Source organism: Hylobates moloch, unplaced genomic scaffold (assembly GCF_009828535.3).
Source record: "Hylobates moloch isolate HMO894 unplaced genomic scaffold, HMol_V3 SCAFFOLD_5, whole genome shotgun sequence".
In the NCBI taxonomy this organism is placed as follows: Eukaryota; Metazoa; Chordata; class Mammalia; order Primates; family Hylobatidae; genus Hylobates; species Hylobates moloch.
Genome location: NW_026652280.1, coordinates 83,270,229 through 83,287,267, shown reverse-complemented (window position 1 = coordinate 83,287,267; position 17,039 = coordinate 83,270,229). Strand labels below are relative to the sequence as shown.

Here is a 17,039-nt window from a genome sequence, read left to right as displayed (position 1 = left end):
TGGGATTACAGGTGTGAGGCACCTATTCATTATTCATTATTACATTCATTATATTATTATAATGGCCCGGCCTGTATTCATTATATTTATCATAATATTAATAGTACATAAAAATATATAAAAGTACTTAAAAATCCATCCTCGTGTATTTTTTTTTTTTTTTTTTTGAGACAGAGTCTCGTTCTGTCACCCAGGCTGGAGTGCAATGGCACGATCTCGGCTCACCACAACCTCCACCTTCTGGGTTCAAGTGATTCTCCTGCCTCAGCCTCCCGAGTAGCTGTAATTACAGGCATGCACCACTACGCCTGGATAATTTTTGTATTTTTAGTAGAGACGGGGTTTCGCCATGTTGGCCAGGCAGGCCTCGAACTCCTGACCTCGTGATCCACCCGCCTCGGCCTCCCAAAGTGCTGGGATTACAGGGGTGAGCCACCGCGACCGGCCGATTTTTGTTAAAAAACAAACAAACAAAAAACCCAAAAACAAAAACAAAAAAACCACACACACACACACACACACACACACACACACACACACACAAACATCACCCCAATCCTTCCACCCTTGAACGCCACTTGAAGCCCAAGTTTCCTGCCTCCAAATTCCACTGTTTCCACCCTCGACTCCCCTCCCCAGCTGTCCTAGATTCTGCTCCAGCTGAGCCTCGGCCCCGGGGCTGTTAAGAGGCAGAGGCTCTGGGGAGAAGTCCCCAAACTGGATTTACCCGTTCGTCGCACCTGTCCCTAGGAGGGCGGGCTGGGGTGTGGAGGCGGTGCGCTGCTGACCCATGGGGAGAGAAGCCCAGGTCTCCCAGGCTGCAAAACGCTCGGCACCGCGGAAGCCGCGCCAGGCTCTCCCAGCTCGATACGCAGCGGCCGGCGCGCCTGCTCCGCCGCAGAGCCGAGCGGCAGAGGGGCCCGGGGCTGCGTGGAAGGCCCGGGGGCTTCAGCCCGTGCCGGGGAAGCTGGTAGGCTCAGCCAACGAGAAAGTTAGAGGCGGCGGAGGTCTCGCGGAGGGGAGGCACCTGGCGGCCACGGGAGAACTCGGAAGGGCTCAGGCGTGGCTCCACCCGCGACACTGGGAGCCCGGGCGGGCGCGCACGTGTGTATACGAATGCGTGGGCCCATCCGGCGGCCCGGACTACAAGTTCCAGGGTGCCCAGCGGCGCTCCCGGGTTTTCTGGCCGCGCCGCCCGCTGGCTCCGAGCAGGTCGCCGTTGGCTGGCAGTCGCCACCCGGTCCCAGAGTAAATAAGGGAGAGACACTCCCGAGCGTCGTAAATAGAGTCCAAGTGGGCGGAGAGCCGTCCCGCGCCGCCCGCTCATGTCTCTGCAGAGCCGACTGTCCGGCCGCCTGGCACAGCTGCGCGCGGCGGGGCAGCTGCTGGTCCCCCCGCGCCCCCGGCCCGGCCCCTTGGCGGGTGCCACGAGGACCCGCAGCAGCACGTGCGGTCCTCCGGCGTTCCTGGGCGTGTTCGGCCGCCGCGCGCGGACCTCGGCGGGAGTTGGGGCGTGGGGGGCGGCGGCGGTGGGGCGGACAGCCGGGGTGCGCACTTGGGCCCCCCTGGCCATGGCGGCGAAGGTGGACCTGAGCACCTCCACCGACTGGAAGGAGGCGAAATGTAAGTGTAAGCACGAGGGGGCGCGAGGGAGAGGGCGGCCTCACGTGGAACTTCCCGGCTGGGCAGCCCCCAACGAGCGAGCAGCCCCTTCCACCCGAGAGACCTGGGGAAGTTGAGGCCCCATCTGCCCTGGAACGGACCCCTCCTCCCCATTCACAGCCCCCCCCCGTCCCCCCGCGTGTTCCCAGCCCCACAGAACAATTCACTCCAGACCAGGTCCAACTGTCCACGCAGGGGGAAGTGTGAGGAAGGCGGCCTCCCATAGCCCCCCCCGCCCCCCAGCGTGTTCCCAGCCCCACAGAACAATTCACTCCAGACCAGGTCCAAGTGTCAACGCAGGGGGAAGCGTGAGGAAGGCGGCCTTCCTTACCCCACTGGCATGGGTCACAGGGCACCCCAGAGATTGTGCAGGACCTACCACCTTCTTCCCCTGTGCAGGAGGAAAACTGAGGCCGAGTGCCACAGCTGGATTCCCCAAGGTCACTCGGAGCTGGTGGCAAAGTGGAGGTTATGATCCTGGACTCTCCAAACTTTGCACAGTGTGGTTCTTAAGTGCTCGGGAATGGGCTGAGGGAAGAGCTCCGAGGCTGGCGTCCCACCTGGTGGGGCACCTAACCCCACAGAGTGACCTTCCTGGGCTGGCCTGGCCTGCCTCCACCCCACCCCAAGCCTGCACTCTGATGCCTTCCTGGGCACGTGGTCTGGCGCCCTTTTCCCCTTCTGGCTGGCCTCTGGCCACTTGTGAGCAGTTTGCTCATACCAGGAACAGAGGGTAGAGGAGCAGGGCAGAGGTGGGGTCTTGTCCCTGTGACAACTGATGACACCCCCCAAGAATCACACCACTTCCTCTTGCTCCTGGAGGGGGCATGAGTCCGGGGCCTGGGAAGGGAGAGAACCCGAGCTGCCGCTACTGAGCCCCAAATAGCCCTGCCGGGCACCCAGCTGCCCCTGCCTTTCAGGGCCTGCCTCCTGGGATCCTGTGACTCTTCCCGGCTGGATCTCCTTTCAAAAGTGCAGGGAAGTGGCTAATTGGCTGGGCCTCCATGGTGGAGTAGGTGTGACCTCCGGGCTGGGCAGGCAGGATGGAGGGTCCTGCGGTGTTAGGGGTGAAGAGAAGATGGCTTTCTCGGGACCAGAGGTGGAAATCAAAATGATTTACTCCTGACATGAATTGCGTGGGCTGTGCCAGGATCTAAAAGTGACGGCTGAAAGCACCGACTTTAGTCTGTGAGCAGATGGAGAACTTGTCAGGCACTTTTCCCTTGCCCCAGAACAGCAGGAGGAGTTGGGGGCTGGCAGAGACCCCTGGAGGGGGAGCCACTGTCCCCACAGAGACCCCTGCTCCCCTGAGCACTCTCTCAGAGGACAGCAACCCAGGAGGGTGGGAAAGAGCTAGGGAGACAAGGCGCCCAGGCACCTGCTCAAGCGCTGCCGCTGTTTTTAGGATCCAGCCCCCACAACCCCACTCCTTGGTGCCAGGAAAGCAGCCGGACTTTGTGATGGGGCTGGGGTTCCTGGGCTGCTGTGTTGTCACTGGGGTCTTCCTCTTTGCTTCAAGTTGGGATTTCCAATCATGCAGCAAACTTTTATTGAACGCCCTCTAGGTGGTCAGGCTGGGGACTCAGACGTGTCAGATAGGCAAGGGCCCTGCCCTCATGGAGCTTGTAATCTGGTATGAAGATTACAAAGCATCTATTGTAAAGAATGTGTTCTAGCAGCTGAGACAAGGCCCGGTAACCTCAGTGCTGTGAAGACACCATAGCAGATGGGGCCACCTGAGCTGGGGAGATCAGAGGAGGCGTCTCACGGATGGTGGCCTGAGAAGAGGCATCCAGCTGGGGAATGATATTCCAGACCTGTTATTGAGTGACAGTGGGCCAGACCCAAGGAGTGGGGCTGGTCTGGGGCTCTGCCTGCTACTGAAGCCACAGTTAGAGGGACCCTTTTGGGGGTGAGACATGGAGATCTTCCAATAGTTATCTATTTCTGTGTAACAAAACACCCCGAACCTTAGTGGCGTAAAACAGCAAACCTGCATTCTCTCCGTCTCTTGAGGGTCAGGAAACTGAGAGAAGCTTAGCTGGGTGGTTCTAGCTCAGGGTCTCCCTCCCCTGAGGCCGTGTGGGACTTGGTTAGGGCCGGAGGATGGGCTTCCTAAACAGCTCCCTCCTGTAAAATGGCATTTGGTGAGAGGCCTCAGTTGGTCACTTTGGGGCCTCTCCATGGGGCTGCTTGAGTGTCTCACACGGGATAGATGTCCTAAGCCTTTCCCCCAGAGCATGTGCTCCACGAGAGGGATCGTGAGGAGACCCCGATGGAGCCACAGTGCCTTCTTTGTAACCTCGTCTTCAAAGTCTCTCCTGCTTTATTCTAGGGGTCAGAATCGAGTCAGGGAGTCTGGCCATACTCCAGGAGAGGGAAATTAGGCTCTACCTCTTGAAAGAAAGAATCTCAAAGAATTTGAAGGTGTGTTTTTGTTTTCTTAAAAAATTTTTTTTTTAAAACAGAGTTTCACTCTTTTTGTCCAGGCTGGAATGCAGTGGTGTGATGTCACTGCAACCTCTGCCTCCCGGGTTCAAGTGATTCTCCTGCCTCAGCCTCCTGAGTAGCTGGGATTACAGGCACCCGCCACCATACCTGGCTAATTTTTTTTTGTTGTTGTTGTTTGTTTGTTTGTTTGTTTTGAGATCAAGATTCGTTCTGTTGCCCAGGCTGGAGTGCAGTGGTGTGATCTCAGCTCACTGCAACTTCCGCCTCCAGGGTTCAAGCGATTTTCCTGCCTCAGCCTCCCCAGTAGCTGGGATTACAGGCGCGTGCCATCATGCCCGGCTAATTTTTTTGTGTTTTTGGTAGAGATAGGATTTCACCGTGTTAGCCAGGATGGTCTTGATCTCTGGACCTCGTGATCTGCCCGTCTCGGCCTCCCAGAGTGCTGGGGTTACAGGCATGAGCCACTGGGACTGGCCAATTTTCTTAAAATTTTTTTTTTTTTTTTTGAGATGGAGTCTTGCTCTGTTGCCCAGGCTGGAGTGCAGTGGTGTGACCTCGGCTCATTGCAAGCTCCTCCTCCCGGGTTCACGCCATTCTCCTGCCTCAGCCTCCAGAATAGCTGGGATTACAGGTGCCCGTCACCACGCCCAGCTAATTTTTTGTGTTTGTTAGTAGAGACAGGGTTTCACTGTGTTAGCCAGGATGGTCTCGATCTCCTGACCTCGTGATCTGCCCGTCTCAGCCTGCCAAAGTGCTGGGATTACAGGCGTGAGCCACTGTGCCTGGCCAAAATTTTTTAAATGAATTAAAATTTTTTTTGAGACAGGGTCTCGCTCTGTTGCTCAGGCTGAAGTGCAGTGGTGTAATCATAGCTAGCTGCACCCTTAAACTCCTGGGCTCAGCGATCCTCCTGCCTCAGCCACCTGAGTAGTTGGAAGTACAGGCGCGCATCACCATGTGCAACTAATTATTTTTTCTTTTGAGACAAGGTCTGTTGCCCACGCTGGAGTGCAGTTGTGAGATCTCAGCTCACTGCATCCTCAACCTCCTGGGCTCAAGCGATCCTCCCACCTCAGTCTCCCGAGTAGCTGGAACTGCAGGCGTATGCCACCACGCCCAGCTAATTTTTTGTATTTTTTGTAGAGAGAGTTTTGACATGTTGCCCAGGCTGGTCTCAAACTCCTAAGCTCAAGCGATCTACTCACCTCAGCCTCCCAATGTGCTGAGGTTACAGGCGTGAGCCATGGGCTGCTAATGTTTTAAAAACTTTATTGTAGAGACTGGGTCTGACCATGTTGCCCAGGCTGGTCTCAAACTCCTGGCCTCAAGTGATCCGCCCACCTCAGCCTCCCAAAATGCTGGCATTACAGGTGTGAGCCACTGTGCCTGGCCAAGTGTATTTTTTAAGCCATCGCATTATGGGAGATCTGGGGGGCTGCCCCAGCTGGACTCTGCCTTTGATTAGGGTCTGAGCCGTGGCCCTTGAAGACTGCTACACTTTTCATCGTTAATTCAAATCACACTTTCAGCCAAGTTACATTTGACAGTCAAGTGCCGCAAGTGTAGAGATCTTCAGTGCACAGCATATGCAACTGTGCAGCCACTACTTGGATCAAAAGATAGAGCATTGCCATCACGCCAGAAGTCGCCTCTTTTCACTTGGTACTGTCTGGAGCTAATCACTCTTGTGATATCTGTTCGTTTTGTCTCTTCTTGAAGTCTGGCCTCTTTTACTCAATATCCAGCCAGTTCATCCACGTTATTGTATGTGGCAATGGTTCGCTCATTTTCATTGCTGTATAGTGTTCCAGCATACAAATGTACCACAGCTTGTTTCCCACTCTTTTGTTGTTTTGTTTGGTTTTGTTTTTTGAGATGGAGTCTTGCTCTGTCGCCCAGGCTGGAGTGTAGTGGCACGATCCCGGCTCATTGCAACCTCCGCTTCCTGGGTTCAAGCGATTCTCCTGCCTCAGCCTCCCGAGTTGCTGGGATTATAGGCACCTGCCACCATGCCTGGCTAATTTTTGTATTTTAATAGAGACGGAGTTTCACCATGTTGGCCAGGCTGGTCTCAAAATACTGACCTCAGGTGGTCTACCTGCCTCGGCCTCCCAAAGTGCTGGGATTACAAGCGTGAGCCACCATCCCGGCCCCCAGTCTTTTGTTGATAGGCATTTGGGTTTCTTATGAATAAAGCTGTGCTGAACGTTTTTTTTTTTTTTTTTCTTTAGACAGGGTCTCATTCTGTTGCCCAGGCTGGAGTGCAGTGGTGCAATCACAGCTCACTGCAGCCTCCAACTTCTGGGCTCAAACCATCCTCCCACCTCAGCCTCCTTAGTAGCTGGGACTATAGGCATGTGCCACCATGCCTGGCTAATGCTTTTAAAAATGTTTTGCAGAGACAGGGTCTCATTATGTTGCCCCAGCCTGGTCTCGAACTCCTGGGCTCAAGTGATCCTCCCACCTCCGCCCGCAAAAGTGCTAAGCGCTGAGATTACAGATGTGTGCCACTGTGCCTGGCTTCCTGAACATTCTCTCCATGTCTTTGATGGACATGTGCTCTCATTTCAGGGCTGTACCTAGATAGGTCTCCAAATACTTGTCTGCCTGAATGGATCCTCTCTCAAAGCCTGGCACACAGTAACCAAACTCACAAGAGACTGATGTATACGTCAGAAGGCATATGTGCAGTTTGTGGTGGGGAAATATAATGGCAGTGGGTCTGAAAACTCAGGGGTGCCTGAGCAGAGCCTCCTTTCCCTATGGGAAAGCCTCATGGAAGCCAAATTGTAATCTTAGGATTGCTCAGAGCATGAGATCTCATCCAGGGCTGGTTGAGTGATTTTGGAAGCCTCGCCCTGGGCAAGGCAAGCAAGCTTCCCTGCTCGAGAAGGGTTAGCCCACCCACAAGGATCCCCTTCCCAGGGCATTTGCTCGGTATTTCCATCTATATGCAGTGCTGAGTGCCTGCTCTGGACCCATGTAAGGATGCCCAGCCCATGGCCCAGCTTGTCCTCCAAGCTGATGGCCAAATTCAGCTTGCCCCTGGACACTCCTTTTCTTTACCTCCAAGCTGATGCTCATTTCCGTGGGCCCATTCTCCCTCTAGGTATGTACATACCTTCAGGCTGGATCTTCCTGGCTGGGAGACTTTCAGTCTTTTGGGGACACTTCAGCAGTGTCTGATTTTACTAGCCAGGAGTTACTTTCTCTAGTTTATTTTTATTTATTTATTTATTTATTTATTTATTTTTTTGAGACCGAGTTTCGCTCTTGTCGCCCAGGCTGGAGTGCAGTGGCGCGATCTCGGCTCACCGCAACCTCCACCTCCTGGGTTCAGGCAATTCTCCTGCCTCAGCCTCTCGCGTAGCTGGGATTACAGGCATGCGCCACCATGCCCAGCTAATTTTTGTATTTTTAGTAGAGACGGAGTTTCTCCATGTTGGTCAGGCTGGTCTCGAACTCCTGACCTCAGGTGATCCGCCCGCCTTGGCCTCCCGAAGTGCTGGGATTACAGGAGTGAGCCACCACGCCTGGCCTGTTTATTTATTTATTTGAGACAGGGTCTCACTTTGTTGCCCAGGCTGGAGTGCAGTGGTGGTATCTTGGCTCACTGCAGCCTCTGCCACCCAGACTCCAGCAATCCTCCCACCTCAGCCTCCTGAGTAGCTGGTATTACAGGTGTGTGCCACCACCCCGGCTAATTTTTGTATTATTATTATTTTTTCTGAGACGGAGTCTCTCTCTGTCACCCAGGCTGGAGTGCAATGGTGCAATCTCGGCTCACTGCAACCTCCACCTCCTGGGTTCAAGCGATTCTCCTGCCTCAGCCTCCTGAGTAGCTGAGATTACAGGCCTGTGCCACCACACCGGCTAATTTTTGTATTTTTAGTAGAGACAGGGTTTCACCATGTTGTTCAGGCTGGTCTCGAACTCCTGACCTCGTGATCCGCCTGCCTCAGCCTCCCAAAGTGCTGGCATTACAGGCGTGAGCCCCTGCACCCGGCCTAATTTTTCTATTTTTTGTAGAGACGGGGTTTTGCAATGTTGGCCAGGCTGGTCTTGAACTCATGAGCTCAAGCAATCCACCCACCTCAGCCTCCCAAAGTGCTGGGATTACAGGCATGAGTCGCTGTGCCCGCCCTACTTTCTCTCATTTAATACCCTCAGTTTTGAGGCACTTCGTTATCCCCCCGGGAGTGCCTTTTCATCAGAAGATCATGGAAACACCCTCGCTGTAAAGGCAGTTGGGCATGAGAGACTTACGGTTGGGCCCTTGTCGGTATCTGGCTCTGTGTCATCACAGGAGGGACCTGGCTTTGGGTCCTTGTTCCAAAACCCCCTGCAGGCAGAGCTGTGAGCCACAAAGAGCAGGGACATCGTTGTCGTCAGATGTGGAGATGTGCTGCTGCTTCCTCACTCTCCAAGCCTCAGTTTCCTCATCTATAAAATGGGACCAATGGCACCTGCTTGGAGGTTGTGCTGGGATCACATTAGAAACCACTTTGGGCCAGGCGTAGTGGCTCACGCCTGTAATTCCAGCACTTTAGGGGCCAAGGTGGGAGGATTGCTAGAGCCCAGGAGTTCGAGACCAGCCTGGGCAACATATCAAGACCTTGTCTCTCCTAAAAATAAAATAAAAAAAGGAAAGAAAAGAAACCATTTTATATACCATGGCCCAGAATGGGTCCCAGCGGCCCCCCTTCCTTATCACCCCTCAGGCCCTCAGGCCTGTCTCCTGTCTCTGCTCTGTGCTGGCTGTGGTGACACTGGGCTCTTGTAGGCTTGTCTCACATGCTGGGGCCCTGAGCCTGCACAGCCTAAGCCATCCTCTCCTTGGTGACTCAAGGTGGGGCTGCTACGCTCCAGCCTGACACCACACTGTGCAGAAGCCAGGACTAATTTCAGCCCCCTGCGATTTCATCCAGAGTGGATGGCTTATCTGATTTGACTGCAGCACTGGCAAATTTTCCAGGTACCCCGGGAGTCGGGGGGCTTCTCCCACCTGTCTTCTGGGGACACAGCCTTGCCAGTGCCCTGGTGTGGGCAGAGACAAGGGGGCAGGGGAGAGGAGAGGGGCTCCAAGGTGCTGCGTGCTCTGTGGACTTTGACAAGACCCTGCTCTTGCGGGCTGGTGAGCGCAGGTGATTAATGCCCCTGCCACCGAGTCTAAATGCCGCCACATTCTGGGAGCCCAGCCTTCATCAGCCCTGCCCACCTGGCATTTTCTCTGAGAGGAGCCCCGCCTTGGCACCCCAGCCTGCCCTCACCTCTCTGAACACCATCTTGCAAAGTGCCATAAAGATACTTCTTAAAACACATCATTGAATTCTCGTTCGCCTGCTGTACTTTATGGTTCTGGCGGAGCCTGCTTCCTCCTGCTTGGCTTTCGTGCCTGGGAGCCGCGGAAGCTTCGTCCAGGGTCAGGCCTCTCCATCAAAATTTACTGCGGACATCTTTTTACAACACCTGTCTCACTGAGCTGTGAAGTACTCTCGCCTCTTCAAAAATGAAAGAAAATGAAAATGCATGTTTTACATCTTTTATAAAAAATAAAATAAAACTCACTTGTGCTTTAAGTCTGCATTTGTCCTTCTTACAGGAGGAGGTGGGAAATGTTAGAAATTCATGGGGCAAGGCCGGGCGTGGTGGCTCACGCCTGTAATCCCAGCACTTTCGAAGTCTGAGGCGGGTGGATCATCTGAGGTCAGGAGTTCAGAACCAGCCTGGGCAACATCGTGAAACCCTGTCTCTACTAAAAATACAAAAAATTAGCTGGGCGTGGTGGTGCATGCCTGTAATCCCAGCTACTCAGGAGGCTGAGGCATGAGAATCGCTTGAACCCAGGAGGCGGAGGTTGCAGTGAGTCGAGATCGCACCACTGCACTCCAGCCTGGGTGACAGAGTGAGACTCTGTCTCAAAAAAATAAAAAACAAAAACACAGAAATGCGTGGGGCATGTTCCTGGCTTAAGGCCCCTGTTTCTCCTCCAGGGGGAATGAAGAGGGGCCTGGCGGGCGAGGATTGCCGATAGAGGGCACGGAGGTGAGATGCTGAATGGGCGCGGTTGGCCTTTTCTTTCTCCATAAATCAGAAACCAGTGTAGTGTGTAGCTCTTTGGGGACCAGCCAGGCCACAGCCTTGTTCTGGTGGTGAGGACACACATGCTGTCTGGCATGCTGGCCTTCTGAGGTATGCACTTGGGTCCATAGACTAGAAGGGACAGGCTGACAGATGTCCTCAAGGTCGGCGCCCAGCCGGCAGGTGGCAGAGCCAGCATGCTGTCTCTGGGAAGTGGAGCCATCCTGTGGGCTTTGCTGGAGAGAAGGGGCTGTGTGGGCTGTGGGTCACTCAGGCCAGGCCACCATGCTTAGGGAGGACAGTGTGGGAGCAAGCCCAGGTTCCTCTCACTTGTGTGTGACTGGGGCAGGTCACTCTGCCTCTTCTCTAGAACAAGGTGGTGGCATCTGCCAGATGATACTGCTAGGGCATCTGAGGTGTCTCTGGTCACCCCGGTCTAGTTCCATGGGATTCCCAGGGCCTGCCCAGCCAGAGACACTTCAGCAAGGCCTCTGGGGTCTGTCCGGGTCCCAGCCCACCAGTCCCACCAGCATCACTGTGGGTACCTGACTTTCTGGCCACAGGTCCAGCCATCTGGGAGTGCTCACACAGTGGCATGCCAAGGCCTCACAGTGGGGAGGTCACAGTTGCGCAAGGTGACAAATATGGGGACTCAAATTATTTATTTAGAGACAAGGTCTTGCTCTGTTGCGCAGTCTGGAGTGCAGTGGCACAATCACAGCTCACTGCAGCCTTGACCTCCCAGGCTGAAGCAATCCTCCTGCCTCAGCCTCCCAGGCAGTTGAGACTACAGGCACACGTCCACCACGCTCAGCTGATTTTTTTTTTTTTTTTTTTTTTTTGAGATGGAGTTTTGCTCTTGTTGCCCAGGCTGGAGTGCAATGGTGTGATCTTGGCTCACCACAACCTCCGCCTCCCAGGTTCAAGCGATTCTCCTGCCTCAGCCCCCTGAGTAGCTAGGATTACAGGCATGTGCCACCACACCCAGCTAATTTTGTATTTTTAGTAGAGACAGGGTTTCACCATGTTGGCCAGGCTGGTCTCAAACTCCTGACGTCAGGTGATCCACCCGTCTCGTCCTCCCAAAGTGCTGGGATTACAGGTGTGAGCCACCATGCCCGGCCGCTCAGCTGATTTTTTGTATTTTTTGGTAGAGATGGGGTTGCTCCATGTTGTCCTGGCTGGTCTTGAACTCCTGGGCTCAGGTGATTGGCCTGCCTTGGCCTCCCCAAGTGCTGGGGACCCAAATAATTAGAAAAGCTCCTCCGGCTGCTGTGTCCCCACGTTGGAAAAAAGAGTTCTCCACAATTTTGTCCTGTTTGCTTTGTTCTATTTGGGCATTATTTCGCCGCCAGGAAGGAGTGAGTGCGTCTGGCGTGTAGACCGCACTTTGCAGCGCACAGCCACCTTCTCTTTGACCCTCCCAGCAAGCCTAGGTGTTAGCAAGGGAAGGTCTGCCTTGTCCCTAGTCTAGAGATGGGAAAACCAAGGCTCCAAACTGAGCATGGTGTTGGGAGGTCATGAGCCCAAACCTGGCGGAACCTATAACAGAAGAGAAGGCGCAGCCTGGGTCTAGGCCGGCTGCCACCAGCATCTGTCCATCCTCAGACGGGGAGGCAGACCTGGAGAGACCGACTGGCCTCACTTTCTCCACCCAAATGCTCTCTCTTTTTTTTTTCTTTTCTTTTTTTTTTTTTTTTTTTGAGACGGAGTCTCGCTCTGTCGCCCAGGCTAGAGTGCAGTGGCGCAATCTCGGCTCACTGCAAGCTCCGCCTCCCGGGTTCACGCCATTCTCCTGCCTCAGCCTCTCTGAGTAGCTGGGACTACAGGCGCCCGCCACCACGCCCGGCTAATTTTTTGTATTTTTAGTAGAGACGGGGTTTCACCATGGTCTCGATCTCCTGACCTCGTGATCCACCCGCCTCGGCCTCCCAAAGTGCTGGGATTACAAGCGTGAGCCACCGCGCCCAGCCTTTTTTTTCTTTTTTAACTAGAGGATCATCTCTGGTTCCCTCTTACCTCTGGGCTTTTGCACATACTGTTCCCTCGGCCTGGAAGACTCTGTTCTTAGCAAACTCGCCCTCAACCTTTGGTCTTGGCTCATTTATTTCTCAGCGCACCCCTCAGCCACCCTCAGGTGCCCACGCACCATGCCAGGTGGTGGGAATCCGACGGCAAACACAACAGATCCCCTATGGAACCTACAGGTCAAAATGGCCAAGATCAAGAAAGGGGGCCGGGCACCGTGGCTCACGCCTGTAATCCCAACATTTCGGGAGGCTGACACGGGTGGATTGCTTGAGGTCAGGAGTTCAAGTCCAGCCTGGCCAACATGGTGAAACCCCATCTCTATTAAAATACAAAAATTAGTTGGGTGTGGTGGCGCACGCATGTAATCCCAGCTACTAGGGAGGCCGAGGCAGGAGAACTGCTTGAATCCAGGAGTGCAGGTTGCAGTGAGCCAAGATCGTGCCACTGCACTCCAGCCTGGGTGACAGAGTGAGACTCCATCTCAAAAAAAAAAATAAAATAAAATAAAAATAAAGGAATAAATGTAAACAAAAGCAAACTATCCCATATCCTACAGAGCACAGCAGGTACAAAGGGCCTGGGGCAGGAAGCAGCCTGGCTGTTTGGGGAACTGGTGTAGTGGGGAAGGCAGCATTGGGAGTGAGGTGGGAGAGAGGCCAGAGGACTGGCGTTTGAATGCAGTTTTGAACAGAGGGGGGGATGTCACCTGATTTATGTTCCCAGGATCCATGGCTGCTGATCAAGGAACAGATGGGGATGAGATGCTCACGGGGATCAGCTGGGAGTTGGGAGTGTCTTTTGGGATCTAGGGAGCCATGAGGAAGGCTCGGCCCTGGGGGGTGAGAGGAAGGCTTGGTTTCTAGGGTGTCACGGGGATCAATCCAACAGGGCTGTGGCTGGATGGGACGTAGGGAGGAAGAGGATGGAAAGGGAGGGACCCCTGGTGCCGGGCCCCGAGCAAAGAAGGGGGAAGAATGGAGAAACAAAAAAAATGATGTTTTGGGGGAAAGAGTCCAATATTCTGTTTTGCATGCCTGGGCTTTGGGGAATGAGAGCAGGCAGGCGCTGTGGGGGTCAGAGGCTCAGAAGAGAGTGGAGGGACAGCCCTGGAGGTTGCTCGCTTAAAGAGGGTTTTGAATCTGTGCAACTGATTAGAAGACCTAGGGAGGAAAGCAGCAAGGACACATCCTGTCCACAGGGAAGGCAGGAGGGGCCGTGGTATGGGGTGTGGTGACCTTGACCTTGACCTTGTTGGAGGGAGGGACCAGACTGCGTGGACTGAAGGGAGCATGGGAGGGAGGAAGTGGACACAGCGGAGGAGGGGGCAGCTGCAGGGGCGTGGAAAGCGGGCGTCGAGGGAGGGGACGGGTATTATTTGAGGGCAGGCAGGACAGCCTGGTGGAGGGGGACCTGCAGCAGTGAGTCCTCTGGGAGGTGGGCCTGGCAGGTGGCAGTGCTGGCAGGAGGGACCTTCATGCCCAGTGACCTGAGGGAGGGAGGACAAGGTGCGGGCAGGTGGTGGAGGTGCCCGGCTCGGTGGGAGAGGACAGCAGCTGGAGGAGGAGTGTGGGCAGCTGGGGAGAGGGGGGAAGGTGGGGTCCACTGCCAAAGCAGCAGCTGAGTGGCCAGGCTGACAGAGCCCCCATGGGGTAGGTGAAAAATTTAGAGGCAGCTTTCTGCTTGGTGGTGAGATTTCCTCCAGTGATTTACAGCCCCTGGGACCAACCAGAGAAATTGGGATCACTTCCTCCCTGAAGCTTTCCTGGCCTCCCCTCTTCTTGGTCAGACTCCAGGACCTCACCTTGGTGAAGGTGAGGATGCTTGATAAATATTTATTAACTGACTTATTGGCATTCGAGCTGCCAATGAGAGGTGCAGAGCCCGGATGGAGTGGCCTCTCCTCCCTGGCCTGTTCTTTGCCCTCAGTAGGTGGTACTGACCGCCAGCAGCTCAGCCCTTTGTCACGTGCCAGGCTAGCCCGGTCCACTTCCTGTGAAATGCAGGAGGTAGCTTCCCACAGCCTCATTATACAGAAGAGGACAGCAGAGGCTTGGGAATGCTCCTTTCAGATGCCAGCGTCCCCTACCCCCACACAAAGGAGTCTTCAGATGGGAGCCCCTGGCCTGCTCCTCAGGTCCTGCTGGGGTCACGTGCCCAGCAGGGAGGCTGGCCTCTTGAAAAGAGGGGGGCAGGGAATGGGCTGTGAGAAGTGAGGGACGCTAGTGATGGAGGGGCCAGCAGAGGTACCCTTGGCCCCTTAGAAAGAAGGCATATGGCAGCCGGGCGCAGTGGCTCACACCTGTAATCCCAGCACTTTGGGAGGCTGAGGTGGGCAGATCACGAGGTCAGGAGATCGAGACCATCCTGGCTAACACGTTGAAACCCCGTCTCTACTAAAAATGCAAAAAATTAGCCAGATGTGGTGGCACGCGCCTGTAGTCCCGGCTACTTGGGAGGCTGAGGCAGGAGAATCCCGGGAGGGGAGGTTGCAGTGAGTCGAGATCACGCCCTGGACTCTAGCCTGGGCGACAAAGCAAGACTCTGTCTCAAAAGAAAAAAAAAAAAAGAGAAAGAAGGCACATGGTACCCTCTTTTTTTGGCAGAGTCTTGCTGTGTTGCCTAGGCTGGAGTGCAGTGGCATGATCTCAGCTCACTGCAACCTCCACCTCCCGGGTTCAAGTGATTCTCCTGCCTCAGCCTCCTGAGTAGCTGGGATTACAGGTGTCCACAACCATTCCCAGCTATTTTTTGTAATTTTAGTAGAGACGGTGTTTCACTATGTTGGCCAGGCTGTTCTCAAACTCCTGACCTCAGGTGATCTGCCCGCCTCGGCCTCCCAAAGTGTTGGGATTACAGGCGTGAGCCACTGCACCTGGCCAGGTGAAAGCATTTTCAATCTGGTTATAGCGCCCCTGGGATGAAGTCAGTTCCCCACCTCTGTCACCCCACAAATAATTTTATTCTCCTGCGACCTTGTACGTGCTGTTCCTGCTGCCAAACACCCTTTCCGGCCCTGGCTACTTCCCACGCCTCTTCCGAGTCTCCCTTGAGCCTCCCCTGCCGCCCTGCCTGGTCAGGTTCCCCAGGGAACTCCTCTGCCAGCCCCTGAGTGTCTCATAGCGCGTCTCAGAATTGGAATTGCTTGACTAAAGTGCCTGGACCAGCTTCTTCTCCCTGGCTGGGTTGTAGATTCACAAGGGCCAGTGCCAGGTCAGCCCGCTCAGTGCATCCCTGGCACTGAATGCAGGACCTACTTGTGCCCAAACATGTTTATGGAAGAGGGGGCAGAAGTGGCTGCCAGGAGAGGTGGCTCTGGCTTGAGCAGCAGTTGGGGCTGACCAGGGGTGGGCCTAGCCTTTTGTGGTGACCCCACCTTTGCATCCAGCAGGGACTCTGGACTGGGCCGCTTGCATGAGTTCTGTCATCTAATGCTCTTGGCATCCTCGGGCTGTTATCACCATATCACCACTGCCAGCAGTGGTTAGATGAGGAGATGGAGGCCTGGATGATGAAGTGACTCTGGCCGGGAAAACACCCTGCTGTGTGAGGGTGGCCTCCCAACCTCCCTGAGCATTTGTGGAGGGACCTACCTGTCCCCCTCACCGCCATGTGCATAGAAGCTTCCAGGCTGCAATCCTTCCTTTCTCACCACCTCCTCTAATTGCTCTCCCGCCTCTACATACTTTTTGATGCTTTTTGAGTCTCTCAATTGTAGCCTTTACTGTTTGCCGTGGGGGCTGCCCCATCCCGGGAGCCTGTGGTCCAGGGTGCCAGGCTGAGCTGAGAGCCTGGGTGTGCAGGCGGCCTCTGGCCAGCAGGGGGAGCCCGCGAGCTGCGAGCCTGGCCCGGCGCGGTCGGGGCGGGCCCTTCTGAGACGGGTTCCAGGTTTCTGTGCCTGGTGCCACCCCCAAGGGAAGGCGGAGCCCATGGGACAGTGCCCAGGCAAGAGGAGGCGGCCAGGGTGGACCCAGAGTCTGTGAGCGGGTGGGGGGTGACTGGCTCCTCACTCAAGTCCCTGCTGTGTGAGGGTCGCCTCCCAACCTCCCTGAGCCCTGGTTTCCTCATCTGTAAAATGGGAATGATTCCAGCCCCATTGGTCATGCTGGGAGCCCTCAGCTGCTGCCGGGGGGATGTTGGGGACAGGTGCCAGGTCCGCTTGGTCCTGCAGCTCCTGGAGGAGGACAGCTGTCCCGCTGCCTGCATGCAGTGACAGTGAGGGCAGAACTGACTGGCAGTGGGACTGATGGATAATGTCACTGGCTGAGTGCTGCCAACCAGCTTGGCCTTAGTGTGTGGGAGGAAGCTCGGAGCTGTTCCGCAGGGGACGTCTTCACCCCCGTTCTAATCAGGGAGAAACGGGGGACCCAGAGAGATGTGGACGCTGCTGGAAAGTGGCAGAGCTGAATTCATCGCAACCCAGGTCTGCGATGCCTGAGCCAGTCCCTCAGCCTCCCCAGACCTCAGTTTCCCTCGCTGAACAAAGAGAGCAGGACAAGATATTCTAGGGGCCTCTGAGGCTCCCCCAGCATGCCTGCCCTGTGTGCCCAGGGAAGGATGGACAGGAAGGGCTGGTTTGCATTCTTGGATGAGGCAAGAAGGGAGATGTGGGGGTGCAAGCCCCGGGCCCGTTCCTCTGCCCCCACCCTGACCCTCCTTCCTGCCTCTGCAGCCTTTCTGAAGGGCCTGAGTGACAAGCAGCGGGAGGAACATTACTTCTGCAAGGACTTTGTCAGGCTGAAGAAGATCCCGACATGGAAGGAGATGGCAAAAGGTAGGCCCTACTCGGGGGAGGCCCTGGCGGGCGGGCTCCAGAC

The 17,039-nt window shown here is 55.2% G+C and overlaps 1 protein-coding gene across 5 annotated transcripts in view; it reads left to right on the top strand.

Moving 5' to 3' along the window:
• Nucleotides 1–1,153: 1,153 nt before the first annotated feature.
• The window catches only part of MACROD1 (mono-ADP ribosylhydrolase 1), a 168,737-nt gene continuing 152,851 nt past the window's right edge, over nucleotides 1,154–17,039 (top strand). For 3 of the 5 annotated variants that reach the window (XM_032153205.2, XM_032153200.2, XM_032153201.2), the window contains exons 1-2: nucleotides 1,156–1,623; nucleotides 16,895–16,996. In XM_032153205.2, coding sequence (XP_032009096.1) covers nucleotides 1,326–1,623; nucleotides 16,895–16,996 — 400 coding nt within the window. In that variant the 5' untranslated portion in view covers nucleotides 1,156–1,325. Of the gene's footprint in view, nucleotides 1,624–16,894; nucleotides 16,997–17,039 lie in introns of all 5 variants that reach the window. The other 2 variants (XM_032153203.2, XM_032153204.2) reach the window with 2 other exon arrangements.